Genomic DNA, 12,617 nt, shown 5'->3' on the forward strand with positions numbered 1-12,617 from the left:
TTCTCAGCCTGCCCTGAGCCCGCTCAGGACCAGCCAGTGCTGGGAGGGTACCCCCCCACTCTGTTCCCCTGCCCACTTCTCCCGGCCATCACTATAATTTGTAGGTGCCAGCATCTTCCGGTCCTATTTCTGCTTAGCACAGAGGAGGCGGGCAGTCCAGGATTTAGATTCCATAACCCTCTGCTTGGCAGGGGATGAAATGTTTTTCTCCCTTTTTCTTTTAAACTTGGGAGATTCTTCCCAGGAAAAGTGCCATACCTGCGCACAGGCACCAAGCTGCACATTCGTCTCTTTGACGACCCGGTGTTGAGCACATGTCCTGTTCAAGGCCCTGCTCAGCATCACATGTGCACACACATGTGCACGTGCTCACACTTAGGTTAAACACAACAGTGTGTTCATTAAGGCAGAGGGACAGCGGGTCAGTTGAATGGACGTGACCAAGCTTTCTGGAGGACGCGTCGTGCGCTGTCGGGCCTGCCTTCCCGCCGGAGGGCGAGTGCTGTGCTCACCTGCCTCCCCTGAAGAGCGCCGAGTGTGAGTCATGTCTCCTCACTCTCATCCCTTCTGATTTTCTTTAAAATCACTTGACTTTTCTCCTTGGGCTTCCCATCCACCTCAGGGAAGCCAGGTTTTAGAGCCAGGATTTAGGTCTCCTTGAACCCCCCAAAGTTGTGCAAGATTGAGGTGTATGAGCAATTTTCTGGGACTAGGTTTTAAAAAATCATTCTCAGCGAATGGTTAACGCCAGGAATGCAGAACCACACGAAAGCGTAGGGGGTGACATGCATGTGCCTAGAAGAGGTGGCGGAGGGCTGGGTCAGATTGCCCGCTTGGTCTTCCTGGCTCCCGAGCTGGCCTGTCCCTGTGTTTTCTGGGAGGGCGCTTCCCTGTTATTTTCCTCCCACAATCCCAGGCTGCTGCTGGCTTCCTGGCCACTGTCCAGCCACTGAGTCCAGCCCGCAGCGCTGTCTGGGCAAGGAGCCCAGCACGCAGCGAGAGGGTGAGACGGAGCCCAGTGCCGCCAGTGCCAGGCACCGGGCAATGCCTCCTGAGCCTTGTGGCGGTGGCCGTGTGCGATGGGCGAGGGAGTGGCTCTCTGCCCCCTTTTTGGTGGTCAGGGGAGAGGACCTTCTCCAGCTGCCACGGTCTCTCACCGGCGCGTCCAGCAACGCTCCCATTTCAGAGGATGGCAGCAGTCCGACGGGAGCACCAGTGCGAATGTGCTCCGGACCCCACTGTTTCACGCACTCTTCATCACTTTCTGTGAAAGAGAACTCACTTCTGGATGCGCCTTTAATGGAGTCTGTCAGTTTCCCTTGAAGAGCCAGTCCCTGGATGCCTTTCTAACTTCGGCCACAGCCTTCTCCTCCAGGGGAAGGACCCGCCCTACCCAGTTACTCCCACCACAGCACCTTGTGTTCTCAGCACGCTTGTCTCTGGTGGGTGGGGTTTTCGTGTTTCGTGTCAGTCACCACCATTACAGTGTGAGCTCCCTGGAGGAGGGCCGTGTCTGGCTTGGTCACCGCTCTATCTTCAGCACAAGAACCAGGGCCTGGCACAGAGTAGATGAATAATCAGGTAGTCCAATTTAACAGACAGACCAGGATAGAGACTCAGAGAGACTGCCTTGGGGGGACAAATCCTTGTCACCGGAGATGCTCAGTTAGAGTGTAGGCTGGATATTAAACAGAGAAGGAAGTTTACATCAAAGGCCAAGTCAGAGTGGCTCTTGGTTGCCCAGGGTGCCTTTGGGAATCTGTTGGTGCACGGAGGGTCTAGTTCACACCTGTGCCGTGTCAGCAGTGAGCCCGAGCTGAGCACGACTGGCTGTGGCGTGTGCCAGGGTGTGCACGGCTGGAGCAGCAAGGCCCGGCTCGCACTGCTGGAAGCAGGAGGCTGCTCGTGCCCGGGGGTCTGGGCAGAGGTAGCTGCAGGGCCAGGCAGGTGCGAGTCTGCTGATCTCTAAGAGAGGATTTGCCTCCACAGCTGTCACTCCAGCAAACACCAGGTAATCCACCTCCTTTCAGAGACCCGGAGGTGAAGAGCAGGATGAGAACTCTCTGCTGGTCTGTTAACACTTCGGGGACGTTCTGCACAAAGGACAGGTAGCAGCTGAGGCTGCTCTTTAAGCCCAAAAGTCTTTGAGAAGCTCCCTCCGCAGATGACTGAACACAGGGTCACACTGCAGTAAAGCCACTGCGGATTTGGTCTCTGTTGTCAAGCTCCGGTCCCTTGGCTCTGAAATGTCCACATTTTATCCTTGTAGAGTGGGGATTAACATGTCTGTCAGGCTGTTACAATGCATGGCTGTTCTGAAGCGCTAAGAATGTGATTCACCGTGTTAGGGGCAGCGAGACGTGTGCTTTCTGATTTAAAAAAAAAATCTGGCTAAAAAGGCAATGGCTCACTAAATAGATCCTTAACACTGCTGACAGAGAGGGTGTTAAATGAGGCAGAATTTACCACTTTGTTAGAAACGTCTCCAGCTGTGACCATGACAGGTGACAGTAACAGCAGAAGTGGTCACAGCCAATGACTGGTCACTCCCCTGCTCAAGAACCTACTGTAGCTCCCAAGTAGCCCATTTCACAGGTGGGTATCTGGAGAAAAACAGGGACCAGGTCTTCTCTGCCTTACCAGGTGGCCCATTCCAACACCACCCCAGTTCTCCTGCAGCCACTCAAGCCACCAGACCGCCAGGCTTCCGGAGCTCCTGCCTGTGCCCGGGCCTGGGAAGCCATGGCCTTCCTCCTCCAGGAGGAGACGGGCCGGCCGGCAGGGAGCAGCAGGCACGTGGCCGATGCCGCGCTGCGGAGTACGCCCTTCAGATGCCGGTGGAGATGCAGGAAAGGCCTGCAATGGGAAGTGGAACTTCACAGAAGGCCAGAACGAGGGCACAGCGTGGCTGGCTGCTGTTACTGTCACCTGTCGTGGTCACAGCTGGTGAAGTTTCAGCAGAAGGTGGAGGTGGGAGACAAAGACTCCAGCACCCATGGCAACCAGGCCTGGAGGGGAACCCCTGGTGTCTGTGCAGCTGTGATCAGCTTCCTGCACGACCAGTGCCCCGCCCCGGAATCACCAGATGTGCCTCTGTTCTGTTTCTCCAAACCACGCAAGCTGCTCAGCAGTGTGCAGGGGGGCGCGGAGCTGAGGCGAGTCACGACGGGGTCGTGTGGGAGGAGGGAGTCTATGAGAAGGTGTCTGAGACTCCCGGTGGCCCAGCAGGATGGCTCTGAGGTGTGCAAACCCGGCTCCTGGGGCCTCCAGAGGACCGACCCTCAGCGACGCCCGGCAGCAGCCACCTCCACGAGGCACCCTCTCTGGTTCTCCTCCCTCTGCTGTTTCTCTTTTCTGCTCCTTGAAATCACCTTCAGGTAAACCACCTGCGCCCGCCTCCGTCTCAGGACCTGTTTTGGGGACCTACTGAGGCAGGGTTTTCGTTGCCCCGAGGGACAGGGTCCGCTTCCCCAGCCAGGCCAGAGCTTCCCGGGCAGGACCTCTCCTTCTCCGGAAGCCGTTCTCGTGGGTGCCGGCTGACTCATGCCAGAGCCTCAGCCCTCCTGCGAGCAGGGTGCCGACTCCTCAGAAGTGGTTGATGATAACTGTGCCACCCTCTATGGAGGGCTATGGACCGGGCGCTGTGCTAAGATGTACGGGGCACTTATCTAAGAGTCGCAGCCTCCCCGCCCCACTTTCTAAACGAGAAGACCGAGCGCCTTTCTCTCCTAGATCACCTGAAATCCAGAGGCCTATGTTCTTAAACACCAGGCCACTTTCTGGGGGAGTGAGATGGGACCCGACAGGAGGCTACAGAGAACAAGTCTACACTTGCATTGTCATGGCAATGCGCTGCCCCCAGTCCTCCAGCCGGGTCCCTAACTGCCACAGTGGGAAGCCCGGGTTGCCCTCGGCCATCTGGAGGCTGGAAGGCAGTGAAGAAGACTCCTGAGGGACTCAGTGCTGACTGGACACCAGAGGACACATGCAGGAGCCGGGAAGGGGGACTAAGTGCTGACTGGACACCAGAGGACACATGCAGGAACCGGGAAGGGGGAGCTCAGTGCTGACTGGACACCAGAGGACACATGCAGGAGCCGGGAAGGGGGAGCTCAGTGCTGACTGGACACCAGAGGACACATGCAGGAGCCAGGAAGGGGGAGCTCAGTGCTGACTGGACACCAGAGGACACATGCAGGAGCCGGGAAGGGGGACTAAGTGCTGACTGGACACCAGAGGACACATGCAGGAGCCGGGAAGGGGGAACTCAGTGCTGACTGGACACCAGAGGACACATGCAGGAACCGGGAAGGGGGAGCTCAGTGCTGACTGGACACCAGAGGACACATGCAGGAGCCGGGAAGAGGGAACTCAGTGCTGACTGGACACCAGAGGACACATGCAGGAGCCGGGAAGAGGGAACTCAGTGCTGACTGGACACCAGAGGACACATGCAGGAGCCGGGAAGAGGGAACTCAGTGCTGACTGGACACCAGAGGACACATGCAGGAGCCGGGAAGAGGGAACTCAGTGCTGACTGGACACCAGAGGACACATGCAGGAGCCGGGAACTCAGTGCTGACTGGACACCAGAGGACACATGCAGGAGCCGGGAAGGGGGAACTCAGTGCTGACTGGACACCAGAGGACACATGCAGGAGCCGGGAACTCAGTGCTGACTGGACACCAGAGGACACATGCAGGAGCCGGGAAGGGGGAACTCAGTGCTGACTGGACACCAGAGGACACATGCAGGAGCCGGGAAGGGGGAACTCAGTGCTGACTGGACACCAGAGGACACATGCAGGAGCCGCAAAGAGGGAACTCAGTGCTGACTGGACACCAGAGGACACATGCAGGAGCCGGGAAGGGGGAACTCAGTGCTGACTGGACACCAGAGGACACATGCAGGAACCGGGAAGGGGGAGCTCAGTGCTGACTGGACACCAGAGGACACATGCAGGAACCGGGAAGGGGGAACTCAGTGCTGACTGGACACCAGAGGACACATGCAGGAACCGGGAAGAGGGGAACTCAGTGCTGACTGGACACCAGAGGACACATGCAGGAGCCGGGAACAGGGAACTCAGTGCTGACTGGACACCAGAGGACACATGCAGGAGCCGGGAACAGGGAACTCAGTGCTGACTGGACACCAGAGGACACATGCAGGAGCCGGGAAGAGGGAACTCAGTGCTGACTGGACACCAGAGGACACATGCAGGAGCCGGGAAGGGGGAACTCAGTGCTGACTGGACACCAGAGGACACATGCAGGAGCCGGGAACAGGGAACTCAGTGCTGACTGGACACCAGAGGACACATGCAGGAGCCGGGAACTCAGTGCTGACTGGACACCAGAGGACACATGCAGGAACCGGGAAGGGGGAACTCAGTGCTGACTGGACACCAGAGGACACATGCAGGAGCCGGGAAGGGGGAACTCAGTGCTGACTGGACACCAGAGGACACATGCAGGAGCCGGGAAGGGGGAACTCAGTGCTGACTGGACACCAGAGGACACATGCAGGAACCAGGAAGGGGGAACTCAGTGCTGACTGGACACCAGAGGACACATGCAGGAGCCGGGAAGGGGGAACTCAGTGCTGACTGGACACCAGAGGACACATGCAGGAGCCGGGAAGGGGGAACTCAGTGCTGACTGGACACCAGAGGACACATGCAGGAACCGGGAAGAGGGAACTCAGTGCTGACTGGACACCAGAGGACACATGCAGGAACCGGGAAGAGGGAACTCAGTGCTGACTGGACACCAGAGGACACATGCAGGAGCCGGGAAGAGGGAACTCAGTGCTGACTGGACACCAGAGGACACATGCAGGAGCCGGGAAGAGGGAACTCAGTGCTGACTGGACACCAGAGGACACATGCAGGAGCCGGGAAGAGGGAACTCAGTGCTGACTGGACACCAGAGGACACATGCAGGAGCCGGGAACAGGGAACTCAGTGCTGACTGGACACCAGAGGACACATGCAGGAGCCGGGAACTCAGTGCTGACTGGACACCAGAGGACACATGCAGGAGCCGGGAACTCAGTGCTGACTGGACACCAGAGGACACATGCAGGAACCGGGAAGGGGGAGCTCAGTGCTGACTGGACACCAGAGGACACATGCAGGAGCCGGGAAGGGGGAACTCAGTGCTGACTGGACACCAGAGGACACATGCAGGAGCCGGGAAGGGGGAACTCAGTGCTGACTGGACACCAGAGGACACATGCAGGAACGGGAAGAGGGAACTCAGTGCTGACTGGACACCAGAGGACACATGCAGGAACCGGGAAGAGGGAACTCAGTGCTGACTGGACACCAGAGGACACATGCAGGAACCAGGAAGGGGGAACTCAGTGCTGACTGGACACCAGAGGACACATGCAGGAGCCGGGAAGGGGGAACTCAGTGCTGACTGGACACCAGAGGACACATGCAGGAGCCGGGAAGAGGGAACTCAGTGCTGACTGGACACCAGAGGACACATGCAGGAGCCGGGAAGAGGGAACTCAGTGCTGACTGGACACCAGAGGACACATGCAGGAGCCGGGAAGGGGGAGCTCAGTGCTGACTGGACACCAGAGGACACATGCAGGAGCCGGGAAGGGGGAACTCAGTGCTGACTGGACACCAGAGGACACATGCAGGAGCCGGGAAGGGGGAGCTCAGTGCTGACTGGACACCAGAGGACACATGCAGGAACCGGGAAGGGGGAACTCAGTGCTGACTGGACACCAGAGGACACATGCAGGAGCCGGGAAGGGGGAACTCAGTGCTGACTGGACACCAGAGGACACATGCAGGAACCGGGAAGGGGGAACTCAGTGCTGACTGGACACCAGAGGACACATGCAGGAACCGGGAAGGGGGAACTCAGTGCTGACTGGACACCAGAGGACACATGCAGGAGCCGGGAAGGGGGAACTCAGTGCTGACTGGACACCAGAGGACACATGCAGGAACCGGGAAGAGGGACAAGCCACGCAGCCCGTGGAGCCAGAGGCAGGACAGGACTAAAAGGAGAGCCCCTGTGCCCCCCCAGAAGGACGGCTGACCTGGGCCTGCAGAAGGAGACGGTGACATGGAAGGAGCAGATGGACAGCAGCCGGGGTGGAGATGGGAAGCCTGATGAAAGCCCCTCGCCCCCCTCCCACTCCTGCCCAGGGACTCTCGTTCACATCACCAAGGTCTCCGTACCTGGGTTCCTGGCTTCAGAGATGGCACAAGGTCTTTGATCATTTTGGCTTCAGAGACTGTGACTCCGCCTACCACAAAGAGGATCAGGAGAGGATGGTCGCTGGGATGGGGCCGGCTCACCTGTAAGACAAACCAGCACGGGCATCAGACGGGCGGTGGTGCGGGCGCCGTGCCGCTGGGTGCCGTCTGCAGCGGCCTTCCTTGGGCCCCAGGGCTGCGACCGGCAAAGAGCAGGCGACAGAAAGGACCCTTAGAGAGATTATGATTTGTTAGCAATCAGATGTGTCAGCGGTTTGCGAACCATGGACCAGGAAAATGCACAAGAGGTCACCTTTTTACGTCCCTTCAAATAAATAGTTTATTGAAAGAAAAGTTTGAGCACTGGGGGCATTACATAAGGAGCGAAGGCTTATTGGGGTAAAACTAACAAGGGGCAACCTATTCCTTCCACATCAGCCTTCAGTCCTGAACACAAGCAGGCCCCTTCTTTGTTACACAGCTCTGTTTATTTCCCGTGAGGCGCTCACGACAGCCTGCGGTTAACCTGCTTGTTTGCTCGTTCCCTCACTGGCTGTCACCTCTACTGGAACGTACACTCCGCAAGACGGGACCTCGTCACCATTCCCCGCTGGCTTTCCAGCTTACATGGAGTGGTTTCTGGCAAGTAGTAGGTGCGCAGTAAGTGTCCGTGGAACTGGTGGTGGTGAAAGCCCCAGGGCGGCGGTGGTGAAGGGGTAAAAGGATGAAGAAGACCGCCGCCCACCCTCAGAGGCTCGCAGTCTCTCACAGCTTCACCCCTTCCCTTGTCTCCTGCCAGCCAGCCGTCCTCGGAACGCCTCTGCGTGGAGCGCTCCACTGGAGGCTGTGGGCAACTTCTCCTGCTGCTACGGTTTCACCAACGAGGCAGAGTATTGTTAGACACTAGTTTTAGGTTTTTTTTTTAAATTTTATTTATTCATTTTAGAGAGAAGAGAGAAAGGGAGAGAGAGAGAGAGGGAGAGAGAGAGAGAGAGAAGGTGGGGAGGAGCTGGAAGCATCAACTCCTATATGTGCCTTGACCAGGCAAGCCCAGGGTTTTGAACCGGCGACCTCAGCATTTCCAGGTCGACACTTTATCCACTGCGCCACCACCGGTTAGGCTGTTAGACACTAAAATGAGAAGGACTCACTGTAACCCCTCAGGAGATGCAAAGGGAACAGCACATGGACTTAGTGACTAACTGAAGGGGACCAGAGGGGGTTCTGGAAGACAAAGTTTTCAGCCCCATCTGGAAGTCAGAGTTGGTTTGTTACAGGTTGGCAGGACAAGTGGTATGAGCTAAGTCTGGCCGGCAGCCACCAGCTGGGTGGAGGGGCTGGAAGCCCGGCCAGGACACGGGAGAGTGGGCATCACAGGCAGGCTGCTGCCGCTGCTCCGTGTCCACTGAAGCCAGAGGTGGGAGAAACGGGCTCCGACTCCACAGAGAGGTGGTGAGTGCATTCACTGATCCACACTCCGAGGCACAGGCCCTGGAGTGGCTGGATGTCCCCGGGAGTAGCAGGATGGGGCAGCAGGCTGACAGGTGGTGAGTGTTCACTGACCCACACTCCGAGCACAGGCCCTGGTGGAGCGGCTGGACAGTCCCCGGGAGTAGCAGGACGGGGCAGCAGGCTGAGAGGTGGTGAGTGCATTCACTGACCCACACTCCGAGGCACAGGCCCTGGTGGAGCGGCTGGATGTCCCCGGGAGTAGCAGGACGGGGCAGCAGGCTGACAGGTGGTGAGTGCATTCACTGACCCACACTCCGAGGCACAGGCCCTGGTGGAGTGGCTGGACGTCCCCGGGAGTAGCAGGACGGGGCAGCAGGCTGAGAGGTGGTGAGTGCATTCACTGATCCACACTCCGAGGCACAGGCCCTGGTGGAGCAGCTGGACGTCCCCGGGAGTAGCAGGACGGGGCAGCAGGCTGAGAGGTGGTGACTGTATTCACTGACCCACACTCCGAGGCACAGGCCCTGGTGGAGCGGCTGGACGTCCCCGGGAGTAGCAGGACGGGGCAGCAGGCTGAGAGGTGGTGAGTGCATTCACTGACCCACACTCCGAGGCACAGGCCCTGGTGGAGCGGCTGGACAGTCCCCGGGAGTAGCAGGACGGGGCAGCAGGCTGAGAGGAAGCATCTCTTATCTCTGCTCCAGCGTCCTTCTCAGTGGGTTCTTCTGGCTCCCTCCCCTGAATAGACCTACTTTTCAACATCTTATTTGAAAACACTTAAAAAGATAACACATTAAGTGCTTCCGGTTATAAAAGTGACTCGTTGGCTTCTAGGGAGGAAATTCAGAATGGAAAAGAAGGAAGACAGGGTGCCATGGCCTTCTGATTCAAGTATCTGTCCCTGGTCTGTCCCCTCCCAACCCCCCAGCCATTCTCCTCATTCCTGCTCGAGGAAGCTTTCTAAAAGGCAAATATTTATTACTGAATACAGTGCCCACTATACTAAATATTTTTGTATATTGTCTTATTCAATTCTCAGAACATTCTTAGGAGGCAAACAAAATCACTAGCGTATTTTGCAGATGAAGAGCTTGAAGTGTATACATCATGACACAGTGACTACATCGTGGAACCAGAGACCCAGGCCTGGAGGCCACAGTCTAACGCCCTCAGCTCCAGCACAGGCTCACATCCTCTCCAAAGCATCTCTTAGTTCTGAGGATGAAGTTCAAACTCCTTAACTCAGTACATAGGCTCTTACAACATGGCTTTACTTTACATTCTCTATTTTTATCTCCTGCACACACACTATTTGCTGAAATCATTCACAATAAATTGAGACTTGCCTAAATGCATAGTATTTGTTTATTTGTTTTGGAACATTTTGGCAGACATATGACACTTTATTAAACATTTGTGCTGAAAAGAGCATTTATCACAAGTGTTCAAGTCGAATTATTTTCACAAAGCTTACAAACCTGTGTGATCGGCACTCAGATCAAGAAACAGAAAGCCAGGACCCTGGGGACCCCCTTCTGGCTCCCTCCTGTCATTCCCTCACCAAGGGTAACTAACGTCTTGACTTATAACACTCAGTATCATACCTTGGTTTTTTCACTCCACTATACCCTGAGATTTTCCCATATGAGTAGGAAAGACCCGCAGTCCACAGGCATTGCTTGGGGCCCCAGGCGGGCTTTGGCCTCTGTGCGTGCCCATGATGTTTCAGTTATTAAAGAATTTGAATATCATATGCATCGTATGATTTTATGTGGCATATATAGTTTCTTCTGTGTAAAGTACTCTTGCCTCCTCTTCTTTACCTCCTTCCCTTTCCCTCTTAGTCTTTTTTTTTTTTTTTTTTGAGAGAGAGAGAGAGAGAGGAAGAGGGAGAGAGAGATGAGAAGCATCAATTCATAGTTGTGTCAGTTTAATTGTTTATTGATTGCTTCTCATATATGCCTTGACCGGGGGATCAAGCCAAGCCAGTGACCCCTTGCTCAAGCCGGCGACCTTGGGTTCAAGCTAGTGACCTTGGGTTCAAGCCAGCATCGTTAGAATTCAAGCCAGTGACTTTTGTGCTTGTGTTGATGATTCTGTGCTCAAGCTGGTGACCCCACACTCAAGGTGGCAACCCCACCCTCAAACCAGCGACCTTGGAGTTTTGAACCTGGGATCTCAGCATCTCAGATCGATGCTCTCTCCACTGTACCACCACCGGTCAGGCCCCTCTTAGTCTCTTTAAAAAGCATCCTCTCCCTAACCATCTCTCAATTCCTGCCCCATGACCTAAATCTGACAGATACTTCTGCCTTGGTCTTGTCAAACTGGACTGCTAACCTTCTTATCCTGGCCTGTCTCCTCTCCTAGATTGTAAGATTCTAGAGGGTAGGGACTGATCAAATTTACTTTGGTATTTTGGCTCTGAGCACTGACCTAGTTTATGGTGAACTTTCAACAAATGTTGCACTAAAAAGACCAATGAAAGAATGAATGAGACCCATGGGTGAACTGAAGATGCTCCTCTTTCTTTAGAGGTCTTTTAGAAACTCTCTTTGCTTTACGTGTGGTTCCTCCTAACTTTACACTAACCCGAAGTTACCTACAGTCCTACAAACAATTGTTGTTTCTCACTTAGTCTTGGGACAGAAATAAAACTGGCTCCAGAACTCCAAGGGGTACAGTATGTTCCCAGACACATATGTTTTCCATAAGAGAGTCTGGACTCTGAAGCACATGGTGAGAATCTTGGAAGGATGTACTGAAAGATGAAAAGGGAAAAAGAAATGAATGGCAACAACAAAGAACAGTACCCTGGGGCCAGAGAGCTGAGGGAATGTGGATTTTGGTACAAATAGACGGGTCTGATTAATGCATGTTGCTGTTTGCTATTTTGGTTTCTGTTTAGATATATGTTTTGATACCAGACTTTCCTTTTAGCACATGTCAAGTCAGCAGGCAATTGGGCAGTGAAGTCTTTTCCATCAAAATAACACATGTCTTACAGTGCACCACACAGGCTGGGTCCCGTTTGCATGTGAGTTTGTGGCATAAGGCACTTTGAAGATGAAAGATTCAAGCATCATGACTGCCTTTGCAAACACACGGATTAATAGAGCAAGCAGGCTCACCGCTCGCTTTTTCGTTTTCCAAACTTTTGCTGGCTGTGACTTGAAGACCTCAGTTCTGGTCAGATAAGATCGTTTCTTCCTACCACCCATCCCAGCCTTTGAAGCCGACGCTGTCGAAACCTTCTCTGCAGCTGTGGGCCCCAGAGCGCTCTTTGATGTCCTGGTTGGTTTCCATGAGCAGGGTTTCCGCTGCTTCTGGTTTTTCTGGACTTCTCCAGGAGTTCTGGGAATCCTGCTGCCAAGTCTCCTCCGTTCAGAGTCTATCCATGTGTGACTCACTGGCCTCTAGCGCCAGCAAGGGTCAGGTCCCCTGTTCCTGAACAGCGGGCAGGAAAGTGCAAAGGAAGCTTTGGCATTAAGGGCACAAGGCCCGGAGAACAGTTACGCTGACTTTGAAGATGGCTTGGTAATGGCTTATACCCCCAACAGGAACTCGGAAGCACGTAGCCAGAGTCAACGAACACTTCACGTCTAGCGCTGTGTTTGTTTTACTTATTTATTGATCTAGCCCACAACTATTTATTGAGCAGCTACTATGAGCCAGACACTTCTCTAGATATCAGGGATTCAGCAGTGAAGAAAGCAGACAGGAATCCCTGCTGTTACAAAACTGGCATTTTTTGGGGGGAGAATGACAAAACCAGTAAGTAAATGGTTAAAAAGAAGGGTGGTAAGTGCTACAGAGGAAAAGAAAGCAGGGGTTGTGCATTTCTCTGTGCAATCCTTAGAATCTATGAAGTAGTTAGAGGCTCTACTTTACAGATATGGGCAACTGAGGCTCAATGAGGTAAGTAGCTTGTCCTCTCAT

At 54.8% G+C, this 12,617-nt stretch overlaps 1 protein-coding gene across 1 annotated transcript in view; it reads right to left on the minus strand.

The window, feature by feature from the left end:
• Positions 1–12,617, minus strand: part of SCFD2 (sec1 family domain containing 2) — a 400,811-nt gene that overhangs the window by 5,326 nt on the left and 382,868 nt on the right. The window contains exon 8 of the mRNA XM_066385304.1: positions 7,209–7,328. Within this exon, the coding sequence (XP_066241401.1) occupies positions 7,209–7,328 (120 nt within the window). The remainder of the gene's footprint in view (positions 1–7,208; positions 7,329–12,617) is intronic.

Source organism: Saccopteryx leptura, chromosome 5, assembly GCF_036850995.1.
Source record: "Saccopteryx leptura isolate mSacLep1 chromosome 5, mSacLep1_pri_phased_curated, whole genome shotgun sequence".
Taxonomy (NCBI): Eukaryota; Metazoa; Chordata; class Mammalia; order Chiroptera; family Emballonuridae; genus Saccopteryx; species Saccopteryx leptura.